Source organism: Schistocerca nitens, chromosome 3 (genome assembly GCF_023898315.1).
Source record: "Schistocerca nitens isolate TAMUIC-IGC-003100 chromosome 3, iqSchNite1.1, whole genome shotgun sequence".
In the NCBI taxonomy this organism is placed as follows: domain Eukaryota; kingdom Metazoa; phylum Arthropoda; class Insecta; order Orthoptera; family Acrididae; genus Schistocerca; species Schistocerca nitens.
Genome location: NC_064616.1, coordinates 694,969,708 through 694,989,277, shown reverse-complemented (window position 1 = coordinate 694,989,277; position 19,570 = coordinate 694,969,708). Strand labels below are relative to the sequence as shown.

The 19,570-nt window shown below is 39.7% G+C and overlaps 1 protein-coding gene across 3 annotated transcripts in view; it reads left to right on the top strand.

Annotated features, from left to right (window-relative positions):
- Positions 1 to 19,570, top strand: part of LOC126248665 (oxysterol-binding protein-related protein 11-like) — a 222,608-nt gene that overhangs the window by 122,994 nt on the left and 80,044 nt on the right. For all 3 annotated transcript variants that reach the window (XM_049949883.1, XM_049949881.1, XM_049949882.1), the window contains 2 exons: positions 6,036 to 6,255; positions 14,722 to 14,963. In XM_049949883.1, coding sequence (XP_049805840.1) covers positions 6,036 to 6,255; positions 14,722 to 14,963 — 462 coding nt within the window. The remainder of the gene's footprint in view (positions 1 to 6,035; positions 6,256 to 14,721; positions 14,964 to 19,570) is intronic.

Genomic DNA, 19,570 nt, shown 5'->3' with positions numbered 1-19,570 from the left:
GTTTGTACGTGTCGTGATTGAGCAATGAAACTGCAGCTCCGGTATCGAGCTGGAATGGTATCACTTTTCCTGCAAAGTCTAAGTCCACAAAAAGTTTATTGTCTTGTTGACGACAAGAGCGACTGTCTCGTGCAATTTGAACTGATACAGGTCCAGAAGCACCTGCAACTTTACGGGATTTCCGGCGACGCCGACGCACACGTTGGGTGGGACGAACACAGTCACTGTTAGCTAAAGTGTCACTGGACGGGTGGGAACGAACCACATGAATGTCCATGGGCGAAGGTCCACGAGCTTGATTGTCCTGGGTGCGATTCCGGCGCGAAGCAAAGGGCCTGGAATTTGTGTGATTGTCTGATCTTAACTTTTTCTGGCAAACACTTTGTACATGTCCTTTCTTTTGACAGTAAAAGCAAATAGCTTGGCGTGACGGGCAATTTTCACGCGAATGTCTAGTTGCACACCGCGGGCAAGATTTCACTGCATTTGCTTGCTGACGCGGCGCACGTGGTTGCAAGCTAGGCGGCCGCAGCGAAGTCGGGCGCGAGGGCCGCTTAGCGTCCCGTGCAGCGGGCCCGGCGGGCCGATTAATGTGACACACTGCTGGCGAAGTTTCAAATGATTCCTGAGCAGAGTCAAGTGTGTCTTGCCTGTCCAATATGTCTATCACTTGTTGCAGGGAGGGATTAACTAGTTTCAAAATCTGTTCCCTTATGCGAACATCAGAAACGTTCTGTGCAATTGCATCACGCACCATAGTATCTGAATATGGGAGGCCACATTCACAGGCAAACGCGCAGTCTCTAGTAAGTCCTTGCAAAGTTGCTACCCACTCCCTGTTAGTCTGACCGGCGGTACGTTTTGTACGAAAAAACGTATACCGTTTTGCAACAACATTAACTGTTTCTTTGAAATAGGCATCTAAAGCCGACAAAATTTCCTCGTAGGTCAGAGTTGCTACGTCGCGTCGGGGAAACAATTTCACTATCACCCGGTAGGTAGACACACCGACACAAGAAAGCAAAAACGGCTGCCGCTCTTTACCTTGAATTCCATAAGCAGTGAGGTGGAACCGGAACTGATCGGCCCACTCAGTCCAGCTTTCGGTTGTGGCCTCAAAGGGCCTAAATGGCGGTGCGACAGCGTTGTGTGGCTGCGGTAGCGAAGAAGCGGCTGCCGCCGCATCGGTTTGCAGCGCACGTTGACCCTGGACGAGCTGTCCAAGGGCTTCCAATAACGCCTGCGTCTGCTGATTCTGCAAGCGAAAAAATTCGGACAGTACATCTGGAGAATGCGGCGAAGCCATGACACAAGCAAATTAGAGCAAGTATAACACAAAGACTGCAACGTGGGCGCGGCACCACACCTCGTCGCCAAAATATTGTTGTGTCGATTCCCTAAGGTCTCGACACAATGAGTGGCTAGGTGCACGCGAAACTAACGCAGACGGGCGTAAATTCTGAAACAGGAGACTGGATGAAAACTATAAAGAAAAGAAGAGAGATTTTAATATACTTAACTTTAATGTAGTCTTGTTCTTGTTGAAATACATCTCTTGCATAGTAGTAAGCAATTAGCAATGATACACATGGCGCCTTGCTAGGTAGTAGCGATGGACTAGCTGAAGGCTATTTAATCTGTCTCTCGGCAAATGAGAGGAATACTTGGTAGGTCTAGTCGCAAGCTATGTCGTCCGTACAACTGGGGCGAGGTCAAGTCCGTGTCTTGTGACCTGCCATGTGGTGGCGCTAGGTTTGCGATTACATAGTGGCGACACGCGGGTCCGACATGTACTACAGGACCGCGGCCGATTTAAGTTACCACCTAGCAAGTGTGGTGTCTAGCGGTGACACCACATAGATATCAGTGACAGTGACATTGAGAAACAGCTAAAACCACTAAAACTTACCATAGTCCAGGACTTGGTGGAATCCTAAACAGAATTTAAATCTGAGTTAGTCCCACTTTTAACTATAACATACTGTAGAGTCCAGAATTTGCAAGAAAGCACAGGCACATCATTATACAACAAGGGTAGCAGAAATAATCTACAAAACTACTGTAAAATATCTTTGATGTCCACATGTTACAGACTCTTACAACAAATTCAGAGTTCAAACCTAATGAAGTATCTGTAATAGAATTATCTCCTCCATGCCAACCAGCATAGATTCTGCAACTAACAGTCATAACAAACCCAGTTTACACTTTTCTTGCATGATATGCTGAAAGTCATGGATCAAAGCACTCTGGTAGATGCAGTATTTCTTGAATTTTGAAAATCACTTGAGTTAGTACCACACCAATGCTTATTAACCCTATAGCCATGGGCAACACAGGTGTGTCCATTCAACTCTTTCCATACAATTTCACAGAGCCCACAATTATAATGACAAACATAATTTCTGCTCTCTTTGCATGTCACAATTCACCATTTTCCTGTTGAATAATTTTATCTTGCTCTGGAACATTGTAAGGTGCTACTTTTCAGCCAAATCTTTTTCTGTTGCTCTGGAACACTGGCAATCATTATTTTCCTGCCTGAAATACTGGGAGTCATGTTTTCAATGTTTTCCAGTCTCACACATGTACTTACACATATACCTTCTCATGCTAGAAATTTTGTATTCATATTCCCGATCAGCTAGCTTATGGAACCTTGCTTTAAGGGGAGACCGAAGGCAAGTGGACTTCAAAAATTTGATATTTTTGATTTTAGCATATTTGAAATGTCTGGTCTTTCCTGCGTGAAACAGTTTTTGTTTTATATAAATACAACAATTTTTTTCATGAGACATGATGGTTTTCTTGAGGCTCTGTACAGTCTGGCATTTAAATGCCACGCCTTCCACTGTGATAGCAAGGCTTATGACCAGGTACATGTAGAACAACCCTATGGTCCTAGTGTCACAATTTCTAAATTAGAGTGCATTGGGCATGTCCAGAAGAGAATGGGGTCCAGGTTGAGAAGATTATTGAAAGAAAAGTCAAAAATAGTATTGGAAGATAGTAAGAAGATAGGTGGTAAACGTCGCCTGACAAATGTTGAAATAGATAGATTACAGAATTATTATGGCTTGGCCATAAGAAGAAATGTAGGGAGTTTAGAAAATATGGAAAAAAGCTGTATGGGCTATCTTTTTCCATAAGCATTCCACAAATGAATATCCAGTGCACAGTCTTTGCACGAATAATCCTGACACTTGGTGCAAGTACAGGAGAAGTGCCAGATATGACCACAAACATTCTTTACCTGCATCAGTAATGAATGAAATTAAACCCATATTTAGAGACCTTTGTAAAGATACCATGTTGAAGAAACGTCTTCATGGGAAAATCCAAAATTTAAATGAATGTGTGATTTCTGTCATTTGGAACTGGTTACCGAAAACTTTATTTGTTCAGCTTACAACCCTCAAATTTGACATTTATAGTGCTATTTTATGCTTCAATGATGGTGTAATTAGAAAACTGGATGTTTTGGAATTATTGGGCATAAAATCTACTGGAAATACTGCAAACTCCTTGGTGCAAATAGATAAAGAGAGAAGCTGCAAAGCAGATATTGCTAATTTAAAATGCACAAAAGAAGCCAGACAGAAAAGAAGAGGGAGCAAGAGAAGAAAAGATCAGTATGATTCAGATGCTGGTCAGTATAGTGCAGAAAAGTATTAGTGGTAAGTAATTTTCATTTTATTTGTAAATTGAGGCATATATGTTATATATATACACAGTAAAAATTTCATTGTTCTATCACTATCAGTCCTTTTGAAAAGTGTACCTATTCAAAGGGTAAAATAGCATTGGCAGAATAGGGATAAAAATTGCCTTCCGTCTCCCTGTAAGATACAACACTCAGAAAGTTTATCATCTACTCTTGTAAGGTTAAATGCAATTTTTGAATTTCTCACATTATTTGTCACGTGTCAATTAAAAATGAACCCTAAAGCACATTTTTGGTTTTCTTGTTACGTTTCTATAATTCTATCCTTACAACTACTCTCATTATCAAATAAAAATTCCCTGCAATTTGCACGGAGGAACTGGAAAGTCGCCCACAATTACAGGGTTAATACATACATCAACACGATGTCGACCTTTTCCACAATTAATAAACGGTCCATTTTAAGACGGGTAATGTATCACGAAGCAAATACCGTCCACACTTGTGGAATGTTACATGATACCACGTACTTACACGTTTGTGACTATTACAGCGCCATCTATCACAAAGTGAAAAAAGAGGCCCAACTAAAACATTCATATTTCTTTACGTACTACACGAAGATGTAATAAAAAATGGGGGTTCCTACTTAAAAAAACGCAGTTGATATCCGTTTCACCTATGGCAGCACCATCTAGTGGGCCCACCATAGCGCCATCTAGTTTCCCCCTTCAAGCTAGACGAGTTCCGTTCTTTGTAGTTTTTTCGTTTTATACTTATTTCGTGAGATATTTAGCCCGGTCACTATCAATGGATCACCCTGTATATTGCAGTATCCTTGAGACAAAGTGTGGCACATTTGATTTTCAGTGCCCTTGAAATGTTGAATTGGCATGGATATCTCCTCTGCTGTCTTTTGCCTTTTAAATATAACTGTATTCACCTTCACTCACTGTCACATTCTTAAGGTGTGTTTACACCTGTGCACTTTGCAACTAACCGCCGTGCAGTTGTAGCGTGCTCGCACATGGAAGTAGAGGTGCCCTCTGTGAACACAGGTGTGTATGGAATGACTTGCACACACATGATGAAAGAGAATCATGCAACCTACATGCCTGCCTCTACTTCCGTGTGTTGCAAGCACAGTAGCACAGCCTCTGGGCGTAATGCGCACAGGTGTAAACACACCATTAGAAGGCACTGGTATTGGCAATTGTTCACTGTTGTATAAAGACCGTATAACATATGGTAAATTAGGATATAACAGTTTTCTTTGTTTTTAAGGTGATCCCACCTATGTTTGTCTACCAAAAAATATTTGTCTGTTGTGTGATCTGTTGATCCCTCCAGACCATGGTAACAGCAAAGGCTATGTGGTGTGATCCTTGTAACCAACCTGTCAGGAATGTAGTACATGATGAACAACATATGAAGGGCTTATTTCAATAGTGGTACAAGTCCATTTTTGTTTATATTGAGATACAAAGTCCTAAAGTTAAATGAGAGCTGAAAAATCTGCAGTTGAGATACCAGACATATTCAAGCATATGGCTTCTTGCTAGAGATGAACCTTTCTTTTTGTTTGTTTGGATCATTACTTTCAGAAGCATTATAGACAGAAAAGTGAAGGTAATGGACTTGTACCACTTGTCAGTTCTTGTCGTGGTCACCAACTTTACACCCAAAATAAAGTTTGTATCACTCTATTACAAGATAATTAAGTTTCTGTTTTGCTGTTTCAGGGTTAGCTCCTCTCTACAGATATAACAAAAGAATTTGTGCTATTTACACAGGCATGGGGTATTTCTTCTTCTGAATTAACACAAAACACAAACTCCAATGAAATGAGAACAACAAGCAGTTACTTCCAACAATTTTCAGAACTCTCATTGCTGAGATGCAACTGGCTACAAAGACAACTTGCTTATATGTGTTAAAGCATGACTCCTCAGCAAGGCTGCTGAACCACTTTCATTTCTTTGAGATAGGTTTCTGAACATTACAAGAAACTTGTAGTCTGCATTTTGTTTAATGAGTTGAACCTTATGTTGCCATATTGGATTCCTTGTCTAATACTAGCATATAAAATTAATTATCTGTAAAAGACATTTGTTTTACTGAGCCTTGAATGTGTATGTGAATGAGATCAAGAATTATTTTTATTGGTAACATCACATGAAAAATGAGATTCCTGTGTTCAACGCCACAATATTTCATGATATTTTCACTGTAAATTTTGAATCTCAGCAGAAATTAAATGCATATGTCTAAGATAATCGTAATTTCATAACATGGTATTTATTATATCTCGTAGTGATTTCACGTCACACTAAATTTTCTGTTTTAGTGGTTATTTCTTTAACTATTTCAGATGATTATAATCCAGATGATGAAGTTACCGATAATGAAGATCTAAGTGATGGTGATCAAGATGACACTGAAGAACACAAATCTGTTATTTTGCATTTGTTGTCGCAGCTGAAACTCGGAATGGACCTAACACGAGTAGTTCTCCCCACTTTCATCTTAGAACGGCGTTCCCTTCTTGAAATGTTTGCTGACTGCATGGGGCACACAGCTGAATTTGTAAGGTAAAATATTTAACATTAAATGTTTGTTGAGAGTAATGGTTGTTGACTATCATATTTTGGAACATTTTTCCCACCTCTTTACAGGGAATTGTGTTACTTATTACTGTATGTAAGAGATTCATGTATTACTTTTTGTTTCATATATATCACTAACAAACCCTTTAGCATATAACTCTCTGGATTTTCATTTACGGTTAGGCTGTTGGCACTATAAAAATATTGTGTTCTTTGTTTGTAGAGTTTTGTATGAATTTAGGTGCAATTTAATTGTGGTCTGTTAATTACATTCAGAAATATGAAGAACTGTAAACTTGCATTACATCATTGAAATTTTTAAGTTAAACATTTCACATTCTGGGTATTTCATATCAGAATTTCACTGAATCCCTTTCATCCTGCACACAGGTAAAGTTAATTTAAAACTTCATATGTAATTGTTGATCGAAGACTGGCAATTTATAGATACCAAATGATCTGTTAATTTATTATTTAGTGATTATAGGTGAAGGCTACCAACCTTATGATTATAAATTACTAGGTGAGTACCTGGCATTGCCTGGGTATGTTGAGCGAGGTGGCGCAGTGGCTAGCACACTGGACTCGCATTCGGGAGGACGACGGTTCAATCCCGTGTCTGGCCATCCTGATTTAGGTATTCCGTGATTTCCCTAAATTGCTCCAGGCAAATGCCGCGATGGTTCCTTTGAAAAGGGCATGGCCAGCTTCCTTCCCTAATCTGATGATACCGATGACCTCACTGTCTGGTTTCCTCCCCCACACAACCCAACCCAGGGTATGCATTTATTCTAATCTTCTATTAGTATACCTCCTCCTTCCTTCTCTGTTTCTTCGTCTCGTTGTCTCTCACCTTTCTCTGACCTTCACCACCACCCTAATAGGTGGTTTGTAGTTCTTACTCCAACAGTATTTCTTAACAGTAGTAAGTAACATGTGTATCAAGTTTGGTTGAATTTGTCCAGGGGTTTTGGAGGAGCTTTTACACACAGCTTTACCCATGAATGCACATCACATATATTTGTCATACTTCATGCATATTTGTACACATATTTCACCTGTATCTCTTGCACATTTCGCCCTACAGTTTTGTTTTCACATAGCTCAATGTTTATGGCATCTTATCTTATATCATTGTACAACTGTGTTGTATGATGATATAATTTTGCAGGTGCATACAGTAGCATATGTGGATACTGTCTGCGAAATGTGTTGGGAGTAAAGTTATTGGTAAAAGAAGTAATAAATTAAACTGTCGTGCATTATGAAGCATTTTTCACACGCCTTGGTGTTTTTGACTTTGTATCACCTGAACTATTTGTTGTACAATGATCTAATTTTGTTGGCCAGTTAGTTAGTAACAGGTTCCATGGGCCATTTTGTGTGATACATTGTAATGATGTGGAATGAGTCATCATACATCACATCACAAATTAATTTGTACAGACTGTTACATTGTGTACATTTCTATTTTTTTTTTCTTTTTCATAAAAGAATAAGAAAGATGTACAGATGTGAGTTAATAATTCTTACCCAGCACTTTTTACACATTACAATAACAGAAATTCTCCTACAGAATAGAAGGAGTTGTCAAGGAGAAGTTTTCCCAGTTTGTTATCAAATAATTCTTTGCTGTCTGTCAGATATTTTATATCAGTGGCTAAATAATCAAAAATTTTTGTTGTGACATTGTGCTCCTGCTTTTTGAGCTAAGGACAACCGTAATGTGGAGTAATGAATGCTATTTTTCCTTCTGGTATTGTAATTACATACCTCATTGTTCCTCTTTAACTGTAGTGGTTTTATTTACAACAAACTACATGAGGGAGAAAATATACTGTGAAGCAGTAGTGACAATGGCCAACTCCTTAAACAGATGTCTACAAGGTGACTGTGGGTGAGCACCACACATTATTCTCACAGAACTTTTTTGCACAATGAAGACTTTGTCTTAGAGATGAGTTACCCTGGAACATTATTCCTTATGACATTATTGAACAAAAACATGGAAAATATCACAACTTACTGATTTGTCTGTCACTAAGATTTGCAATGATTCTAGGTGTAAATGTGGCTGAAATGAGTTGTTTTTGGAGTTCCAAAATGTGTTTTTTTCAATTTAAATTCTCATCAATATGGACTACTAAGAATTTTGAAGTTTGCACTGTGTTTATTATTTCCTCACCATTTGTTAAACATATCATTGGTGTAGTACCTCTAGATGTGCAGAACTGGATACGTTGGGTCTTTTTAAGATTGAGGGTGAGACCATTCACAAAAAACCAGTCAGTGATACTTTTAAGAACCTTGTTTACCATTTCTTCTGTTTCTGTATGTATGCTTGGATTCATTACAATACTAGTGTCATCTGCAAGAAGAATTAATTCTGCTTGTTGTATACTAGATGGAATATCATTTACATATATGAGGAACAGTAGTGGACTTAAGAGTGAACCTTGGGGAACTCCATACATGATTTTTCCCCAGTCAGAATTATGTCTCCGGACTGTATTGCTTGAATTACTAAGCACAACTTTTTGCTTTCTTTTGGTTAGATATGACATTAGCCATAGAATGTTAATTTATCTAGGAGAATACTGTGTTTTGCACAGTCAACTGCCGTAGAGAGGTCGCAGAAAATACCAACTGGTGCATTTTATTATTTAATGCTTGTAAAATGTGGTTGATGTACACCTAACTGTGATTTGCTAAGGATACTATTGGTGCTAAGGTGAGATACTATTCTGGAATACATCACCTTCTCAAAAATTTTGGAGAAAGATTTCATCAATGAAACAGGTTGATAATTACTGCTTTAATGGTACACACAGTAGCATATATGAATACTGTCCGCAAAATGTGTAACAAATGAAGTTAGTAATAAAATAAAACATAATGCCTGATGCAGCACTGTTACTTGTGAGCAGTGAAAGTTTAGTTAGCAATAACTTTTTTCCTTTCAACATTTTGTGGGGATGTCAGCAAGAAAACATTTCTTAAAGCTGTGAAATTATGTGTAAAATTTTGAAGTCAATAAGTGTTACCATTCTCAAATCCTGGATAAATAATGTCTGGGTATTTGGGCATCATGGCCTACATGTCTCTTTCACTCCTACCCCCACTACTTTGGTAAGTAGGTGGTTCTTACCCCCACAGCGTTTCTTTCCAGACAGTAAGTGATATCTGTGCTAAGTTTGGTTCATATCAGTTTAGTAGTTTAGGAGGAGATGTGGAACGTACATACATACATACATTCATTTTTATAGCAGGTATTTATTTATTGGAGAATTAATATGGCTATGATAGTTAAAAGCAACAGATTTCTGACACAGCAAAGTGAAACATTTGTCTGATGAATTAAATTATATTTTATGCCATTATCAGAGTCAATGAAATGATACCTTGTAAAATATTCCTATTTTGTGATGTGTGTGTGATGTGCCCTTGCAGATGTGCTAGTACAGAATGAGCTGCTAATTGACAAAGATAGGCAAGTTTTGAATATAACACATATTGTGGATGATAAAACATTTAGCAGCTGAAGAAAGAAAGAAGAAAGTACATTAAATCATTTTCAGGCTCATTGATTGATGATTGCAAATGCTTAATTCAATAACTCTTTTTTTAAGCATGGAATGTAACTGCAGTTTAGACGTTACTGTTCAGATTATTTTTCCATGTATACCTACTTGGAAGGGAGCTACAGTGGTGGGACCAGTGCCAGAGGGCTCTATGCTGCAGCCTGATTTTCCGATATCTGCTCCATCTCGGGTCACCCGTAAACAGAGGGAGATAAGGGCATGGCTGGGATTAGCAAACAGGTCCGAGAACCAGAGGACAGGTTCAAATGGCTCTGAGCACTAGGGGACTTAACTGCTGAGGTCATCAGTCCCCTAGAACTTAGAACTACTTAAACCTAACTAACCTAAGGACATCACACACATCCATGCCTGAGGCAGAATCAGAGGACAGAAACAGCTTGGGAACAAGAGGGAAGATAGCTGAGGGTCTAGCAGAAGAGAAGTGAAAGGCGGTGTCACCGTGCTGTGTGTCCACCAGAGGGCCCACAGGCGATGTTGGTTGGGTCTCCCTGCCATGGGCAGATTTGATTTTGATGGCATGTCCAGTCCTCCAGGGACAGAGTGAACCCAGAGCTTCCCCAGTACTGCTGGACGACTGCCAGGATCCGCTTATCCTAGTGTCCTAAGCTCCACACCCACACATGGGTGCCCGGCCAGCTGTGGACTGAGTACCTGCAGCTCAGCTGCCTACATGTGGTATGACTGATTAGGCATTTTATGACACTGGATGCAATGTCATGGCATTGTCGGTAGTTAACAGAGTGCACATTTTGTCAAAGGCCAGGTGTGTCAGTTCTGTGAGAGGGGCCAGTCTGAACGAAAGCTGGTACGCACTGGGTCTGATCCATGACAGAAAAAGTGATTTTACAGCATCTGAATCCATTACCTGGAATGCGGCAAAGTGCTACTGGAGCCACTTCTAGTACATTTCCAACTCTTCTGCAGTCTCACCACAAAGTAGGAATGGTGGCAGATCTGTAGCAGACTTTCGGGAGAGCAACAATGACAAGAAGGCTTCCTGATGTTACCATCCTCCTAACAGCTGTTGCAGAAAGTGCTGTATGACAACTTCATCAACGCACCTGGTAAGGTAGCCTATTTCACAGGGTCCGGGTTGTGTAACGAACAGGAAAAATCCCATCCTTATTGCCAATTATGTTGTAACTCCCAGCGTTAAAAGAGAGAGAGAGAGAGAGAGAGAGAGAGAGAGATATCACACCTCCAAAACAAGTATATTTAACAATTTCACAGGACAATAGCTCACAACGGATACAATGTGTGGCATTGCCACATGGCAAAACAGGTACAATACAGTTATAGTTGCTGGCCGTGGTGGCCGAGCAGTTCTAGGCGCGTTAGTCCGGAACCGCGCGACTGCTACAGTTGCAGGTTCGAATCCTGCCTTGGGCATGGATGTGTGTGATGTCTTTAGGTTAGGTAGGTTTAAGTAGTTCTAAGTTCTAGGGGACTGATGACCTCAGATGTTAAGTCCCATAGTGCTTAAAGCCATTTGAACCATTTGCACAGTTCTAGTTAGTGTAGTAAATAGCACGATGAGCTAGAGCAGACTGAGGGTGATGGCCAAGCGGCAACCGCACATGTATACAGCGTGTCGCAGGTGATGCTGGAGGCACCTGCACAGCTGTCATGCTTGGTCGCTGGGCTGCGTTGTCTCCCCCTGGCAGTCATGCTTCACAATATGGGATGTGGAGTGACTGTTGTGTTGCATGTGCCAGTCATGCAATGATGGCTGACATTGGAGACAGGGGCTTGTGCCAGACTTCCAGGAAGTAGCCCAGTGGGCTACCACAGAAGCATTTAGTGTTTGTGATGAATATTATGTAGAGAAGACAATGATGAATGTGAATTCATCATAAGAGAACATCTGCCATTTTAAATATGTCTCAACATTTCCTGTCAGTTACCAGTCTCTATATTTCTTACACTCGTACTGTTTATTATGTCGAGCCCCACATGACTTTTGTTCATCATAGAGCAACAGCCACCTGATGGAGAAAGTATGTGGTGAGGAGATACAACAGAGTTTCTTGAAGAAAAAATATTTATCAGCTTTTTCTGAGATAAATAAGTAAATAAATAAATAGAGGTAAATGTGTGGCTTCTGATGACAGTTCAATGGAATTCAATGTATAATTTTTGCAACTTTTTAAATTCTTGTAACATGATATTTCTCGAAAGTATTTCATATGTATGTCCTCAATCATAAAATCTCTTATACATCTATAACATTCCTGTGTGTGTGTGTGTGTGTGTGTGTGTGTGTGTGTGTGTGTGTGTGTGTGTGTGTGTGTGTGTGTGTTTTACTGAACATCAGCATCATTTTCTTACAAAGCTGAATGTTAAGACTTTGTATTATTGTGTGGTTTTTTAAGCATGAATCTTGTGGAAATGTTTCACTTTCCATTAATTTATATTAATTTGATATCTAGCACATGATCTGAGAGAAAAAGCCTTTTGTTGAATCTTCTTGATGCAGTCAATGTGAAATCGAATAAGACAAAGTCCCATCATATACTCAAGCAAAAGCAATACACTGAATTGATGAAAGTCATGGGATAGCGATATGTACACATACAGATGGTGGTAGTATCGCGTAGACAAGGTATAAAAGTGCAGTGCATTGTCAGAGGTGTTATTTGTACCCAGGCGATTCACGTAAAAAGGTTTCCAACATGATTATGGCCCCACGAGAGGAAGTAGCAGACTTTGAACATTGAATGATACTTGGAGCTACATGCATGGCATATTTCATTTTGGAAATCATTAGGAAATTCAGTATTCTCAGATCCACAGTATCAAGAGTGTGCTGAGAATACCAAATTTCAGCCATTACCTCTCACCACAAATATCACAGTGGCCAGTGGCTTTCACGTGACAACCAAGAGCAGCAGCATTTGCATAGAGTTGTAGTACTAACAGACAAGCAACACTGGGTGAAATAACTCCAAAAATAAGTGTGGGATAAAATTTGATATTAATAGGCTATGGTGGAGATGACCGACACTAAGGGATTTGCTAACAACATGATATTATGTGCAGTGCCTGTCCTGGGCTCGTGGACATATCAGTGGGACCCTGGAAACTGGCAAATAGTGGCTTGGTTATACGAGTCCTGATTTCAGTTGGTAAAAGCTGATAGTAGGGTTCAAGTGGGGTGCAAACCTAAGCCCTGGACCCAGGTTGTCAACAAGGCACTATCCAAGCAGGTGGTGTCTCCATAAAGGTGTGAACTGTGTTTACATGGAATGGACTCGGTCCTCTGGTCCAACTGAACAAATCATTAAATGGTAATGGTTATGTTTGGCTACTTGGGGATCATTTGCAGCCATTTGTGGACTTCATGTATCCAAACTATGATGGATTTTTTATGGATGACAATGCATCATGTCACTGGGTCACAATTGTTCGTGATTGGCTTGAAGAATATTCTGGCCAGTTTGAGTGGATGATTTGGCCACCAAGATCACCTGTCATGAATCCAATCAAATATTTATGGGGCGTAATCAAGAGGTCAGTTCATACACAATATCCTGCGCTGGCAACACTTTTGCAGTTATGAATGGCTATAGAGGCAGCATGGCTCAATATTTCTGCAGGGGACTTCCAACAACTTCTTGACCCCATGCAACCTTGAACTGCTGCACTACACTGGGGAAAAGGATGTCTGACATGATATTAAGAGGTATCCCATGACTTTGTCACTTCAGTGTATATAGAAATGAGGAAGTGAAATAACATTTTTAGAAATGCAGTTGCTACTTTGAAATTGTTAGATGTCTAATTTCTAATTAGATTGATACAGACTGTAGTCCAATATTCTGTGACTTGTAAATACTATCATTTTGTCATTTACATAACATTGAAAAGAAAATATTTGATATAGTCTAGTTTATTGTTGTTATGAAAATGTTGTATCTATTTTTTTCTTGTACAACCAAAGTTTTTATTTATTTATTTATTTCGTTCTATAATCTGTTATGTTTAATATTAACTTCTTACACTGAATTGTGATGCAGATAAGTAATATATGACAATACCTTTAATTGATTAGTTTTAAATGATTGACATGAAGGTATGTAATTGACTTCAAATTATGTGACTTGAATTAGGTTGTTTATGTATCTAATGACTGCAGAAGTAAAGGTGCTGTGAAGGATCCTTCTGTTTTCATACATATTGATTGCTCAGGGGGAGGAGGGAAGGGTCTTTACGAAATCTTCACATTCATGCAAGAAATTTTCTAACACCACAGATAAAAAAGTTACAACTTGAGTATAAATATCATTTCAGGAAAATAAACTCATATTTATCAGAAAAGTAAGGTAAATAGTGAGCTGGTTCCTATGAAAAGGGAAAGATTTTCTTTCTCATCTTTGCCATGTCCAGGCCTACACTCACTCTAATGACCTCATTGTTAACAAAATGTTGAACACCTTATTTATTTATTCATCCATTAATTCATTCAAACAAAACAGGCCATTGGTGAGAATGGAGACAGAAACTCTTCTCACCCCCTCCTCATTTCCTTTGCCTTGAGTTATGAGCTCTTTTGTTAACCATCTGTTGTTGTGAAGAAGAACACATTCCCATGATACCACAGTCTCGTACCTCAGGAGCAGTTCAAAATCTAAAGAAATAATCAGTTGTGTTCTTGTAATTCTATTGATTACATGCAAAACCATATGAAATATAAGTTTAAAGACACAAACACAAAGCTTACTCTGCATCAGTGCTCGGATACCAAATTATGGATATGTTTCATTATATTTAAATACTTCCATGACAGCGATTTTGTCACAAAATTTATTCCAATTAACATATCTGATAATACTTGCTTGCCATTTTGTAGGATTCCTGATGCAGATACTCCAGAAGCAAGAATGCTTGCTGTTTTAGAGTGGTACTTAACTTCATTTCATATGGGCCGTAGAAGCCCTGTCGCAAAGAAGCCGTATAATCCAATTATTGGTGAAATATTCAGATGCTCATGGCGACTTGTGCTCCCAGTAGATGAAAAACAAACAACAGACAACTCATGCAATGAAATAACAGTTACATATATAGCAGAGCAAGTGTCACATCATCCTCCTGGTAAGTGAAGGTCATCTTCAGAGAACAGCTTTCATTATATAATGATGGTATGAACAAGTTAAGATGGTTAGCAGTAACAGTAAGGCCATGTGGTTATCAATGGTACTTAAGTACTTGAAGAGTATAAAGTTCTGAAAAAGTGTCGTATGTTATTCTAAAGACAATTCTATTTGAGCAGTTTAATGGAACTTATAAAACAATTAGATATTATATTCTAAATTAAATTGTTCATGGAATATTCATCTTGAACATTTGTCTGGTGGTTGATATGGGAGTGGGAATTCTTTCTTGTTTTGGAAAAGCTATGATTTGACTGTGTTAAAGATAAGCAAGGCAACAGGGAAACAACTGCTTTAGAAATTATTCAGAAAGTAGTAGATTGAAACTTCCTGGCAGATTAAAACTGTGTGCCCGACCGAGACTCGAACTCGGGACCTTTGCCTTTCGCGGGCAAGTGCTCTACCAACTGAGCTACCGAAGCACGACTCACGCCCGGTACTCACAGCTTTACTTCTGCCAGTACCTCGTCTCCTACCTTCCAAACTTTACAGAAGCTCTCCTGCGAAACTTGCAGAACAGGTAGGAGACGAGGTACTGGCAGAAGTAAAGCTGTGAGTACCGGGCGTGAGTCGTGCTTTGGTAGCTCAGTTGGTAGAGCACTTGCCCGCGAAAGGCAAAGGTCCCGAGTTCGAGTCTCGGTCGGGCACACAGTTTTAATCTGCCAGGAAGTTTCATATCAGCGCACACTCCGCTGCAGAGTGAAAATCTCAATCTGGAAACATCCCCCAGGCTGTGGCTAAGCCATGTCTCCGCAATATCCTTTCTTTCAGGAGTGCTAGTTCTGCAAGTTTCGCAGGAGAGCTTCTGTAAAGTTTGGAAGGTAGGAGACGAGGTACTGGCAGAAGTAAAGCTGTGAGTACCGGGCGTGAGTCGTGCTTCGGTAGCTCAGTTGGTAGAGCACTTGCCCGCGAAAGGCAAAGGTCCCGAGTTCGAGTCTCGGTCGGGCACACAGTTTTAATCTGCCAGGAAGTTTCATATCAGCGCACACTCCGCTGCAGAGTGAAAATCTCATTCTGGAAAGTAGTAGATTGTCTGTCATAAAACATTGCCAAATAAAACAGGCTGAATGCAGGCTAAGAACAGTTTTCAGATACTTGGGATTAACATACTGTATATTGTCTTGTGTTAATCAAAATGGGCCAGTGATTATAGGTTGACATATAAAGTATTAAACTTATTTTTGATGCAGGTTGATAAAATGAGGATTTTTGTGTAATGAAGCAAAGATTATGAGCACAAAAAGAGAAACTGAAATGCTGCAGCAGTCATAATAGTAAATGTTGAGGTATACATTAGTTAATAATGTATAAAATGACAGACAATTAAGTTTCACTAAACTGATGTAAGATCAAAACTGCTAAACAGTAATCTACTGTTTTCTACACTGTCTCTTATAAAAATGAAGGAAAAGGACTGTGTAATAATGGGTGACTGGAACAAATTTCCAAGAATTTTGCATGCAGTCAGAAGTTACTGTACAGGTAAGTCATTACGACATTCAGTCCAGCCTTGAATGTAAGTGCACTTGTGCATTACCCTTTATAATCTAGTTTTCACTTTGGGGCAATGTGAGACACGTATTTTGTATGGAAACCCAACCATGAATATGTGATCACCAACCACTACAGTCAAAATAGGAAAAAATCTGTAATTTCCAAAGTAAAAATGTATTGTTTATTTATGACTGTTTTGATTATTCATTAATAGTTTCTGTCCATGTTGCATTTGACGTTAGGCATCATAAATTAATAATGATAAAACACAGAATACACATTTAGAAACAGTGAAATTTCTGAAATTTTGACAAAAAAAGAGAACTGTTTTATAGATTTAAGAAAAGCTGGCAAAGCTTAAATTTTGTAAAAATGTTCGTGACATATTAATAGTATTTACTTTCAAGCCAATACAGTATGAACAACTGAAACAAACGTAAATTATATTTACATTTAAAAGCATGGCGAAAGTCAAGTTTTCTTCAGAGAATATATAGTTCAAACACATTCTGTGTGTGTAGTGAGCATGGGGGCCCAAGTTATTGCAGCACCCACTTAGTTTCTTGTGCTACAATCTGTCATTTCGGACTCTCCTCCTTTCTCTTACTCTCTTTCCCATAATGACAAACTTTGATGTTGACCTGGCTATTCCAAGTAATTTTTGGTTCCCTTCTGTGTTTGACCCACATTTTACAAATTTTTCTGTAGTGTGGACTGACTTCGAAACACCACCTTAAATACTGCTACTGTGTGCAGCATTTAAGATCATCTGCGCACAATACCTGTGTAAGCTTTTATACGCATTTCAAAGTCACCAAGAAAGCCAATCCTGCCTTTTTGGTTGAGCCCCCTGATAACATAGGAATCACACTGCTGGTGCCTGAACTGCTCCCCATGCATGCCAAGGAGTAGATGTCCATCTTCCTGGGGCATAAGGACTCCCACCAATGATTGTTGCACTAAATGGCCTTTGCTGCATTGGGAGAACTTGTGATAGGAGTAAGGTGGCATCAGCATATTTTTTCGCCAATGAAACATATTGAACTACACTTAAACAACGGCCATTCATATCTGGCCACATCATCAGACAGGTGTAGAAATATCAATGCAGACAGTTACAGCCCTCCTGCATTCCTTACCCTGGTGACCCTCTGGGAATAGGGACAACCCAGACACTTGGGAGCAAAACAATTTATTTAATTCTTAATGTACTTGAACTGATGGAAATACTTTTACTGTGACAAAACCATTATTTTTTGTGGGACTTATTGGAAATTTGGAGAAGTTGAGTCTTTGGGAAGAAAGCATAATGGATCGCTGTTGATTAAATTGTCCTCTGCTGCACAATCTACAGCTCTTCAGGCATGTGAATGTGTGAGTGACATACCAGTGACCATTGCGCCACATAAAACTTTGAATATGCTCCAAGGAATCATCTTCCACAGAGACCTTACTCTGCAAACGGATGAGAAGCTATGGGCTTATCTTGATTGGTGAAGCATACATTTTGTCTGATGCAGCCAAACAGTCTTCTCGGACTGTGACCCCATGCCCCCCCCCCCCCCCCCCTTTTTCCAGTTTTTAGATTTGGTGTCACCTTTTATGCCTTTACTTTTGAATCCCATGATTGGATGCATCCACTTGTAGCAGACCCTCTTTCTTCTGTGACTCACTTTGGAATTGTGGGACTGATGACTTCACTGTTTGGTCCCATAACCCCTCTCAATCAATCAATCAATCCGATGCATCCAAGAAGATCCTGAGGATAATCAAACAGATAGAGGCTCTTTCATTTTAGCCTTTGAAGGAAATTACCTGCTAGAAAAGGTTAGTCATGGTGACTAGGTTGAGGTGAAAACTTAAGTCCCATCACCAAAGAGGTGCTTCAGATTCTTATGCTTTGGTCATATGTCATCATGTTGTACAATGGACCCAAAATACCGTAACTGTAGATGATCACTTTACAAAGGTAGTCCCCACAAGCAACCACTTTGTGTTGCAGTTGGGTGGAACACCATCCTCCATATTCACTGGTTTGCCAGTCTTGAACAAATAAAATAAAATTCAGGAATATAAATTTATTGACCACATTTTGTTCACTGTGTAATGAAAAAAGTATGAATGGCTACTTCTTGTTGATGTGATGACCAATTAAGCGAAAGTCACAGCTAGCACTCTCATTACCTCAAATTTGTCCAAACCAGTTCTTCGGCACCATCTTCAGGAACTACTTCCCAGACTTAGCTGGAGGAACAACTTCCTTCTCTGTTGTCTATTGGTGACAGGGCTCCTCTCAGGATCCCTCTACTTGAACACCCTCAGATAGTGGCCTGACACCAACCAGTGGCTGAAAGAACTGACCTTTGGGTGCCAGGGCTGCCCAGCCTTCTGCCACTCCCACACTTAATGTGATAGGCCCTCAGTAGAACCCCTGCCACCAAAGGCTAAAAATGAGGAGGAGGACAAGGTACTCTGGTAACCCTGGAGGTGCCAGATACCCTCCCCCGCACCTCCCTCTATGCCCTTACTTTAGAGAACTGGTATTTGAAGCTGACTGCAGAATGATTCTGTTGCCTCCAAGATACACTGTGTGTAAGGACCATGAAGATAAGATACAAGAAATTAGGGCTCATATGGAGGCTTATATACAGTCGTTTTTCCCCTCATTCTATTTGTGAGTGGAGCAGGACAGAAAATAACTAGTAGTGGTACAGGATACCTTCTGCGAAGTGCTGTAAATGGATTGCGGAGTATCAGTGTAGATGTGTGCCATCAAATTTGGAACCGATGCTCATTGATGCGACTCTATCCACATCAATGCCTGCTAGGCAGTGATCCTGGGGCATGACTGGTCCTCTTGTGACCTTCTTGTCTAACTTGATCATCCGTGACATGATCATTCAGGGGAACTTAAATGGATATTACTGTCACCAGCCAGAACTGCAACACATTATTTTCTCCTCTTGTGCAATTTGTATTGTTCTACAAAAAACACGTCATGCCGATGACCAGTACCCAATGATCTGCGCGCATCGTACACTCTGTTGGACCCAT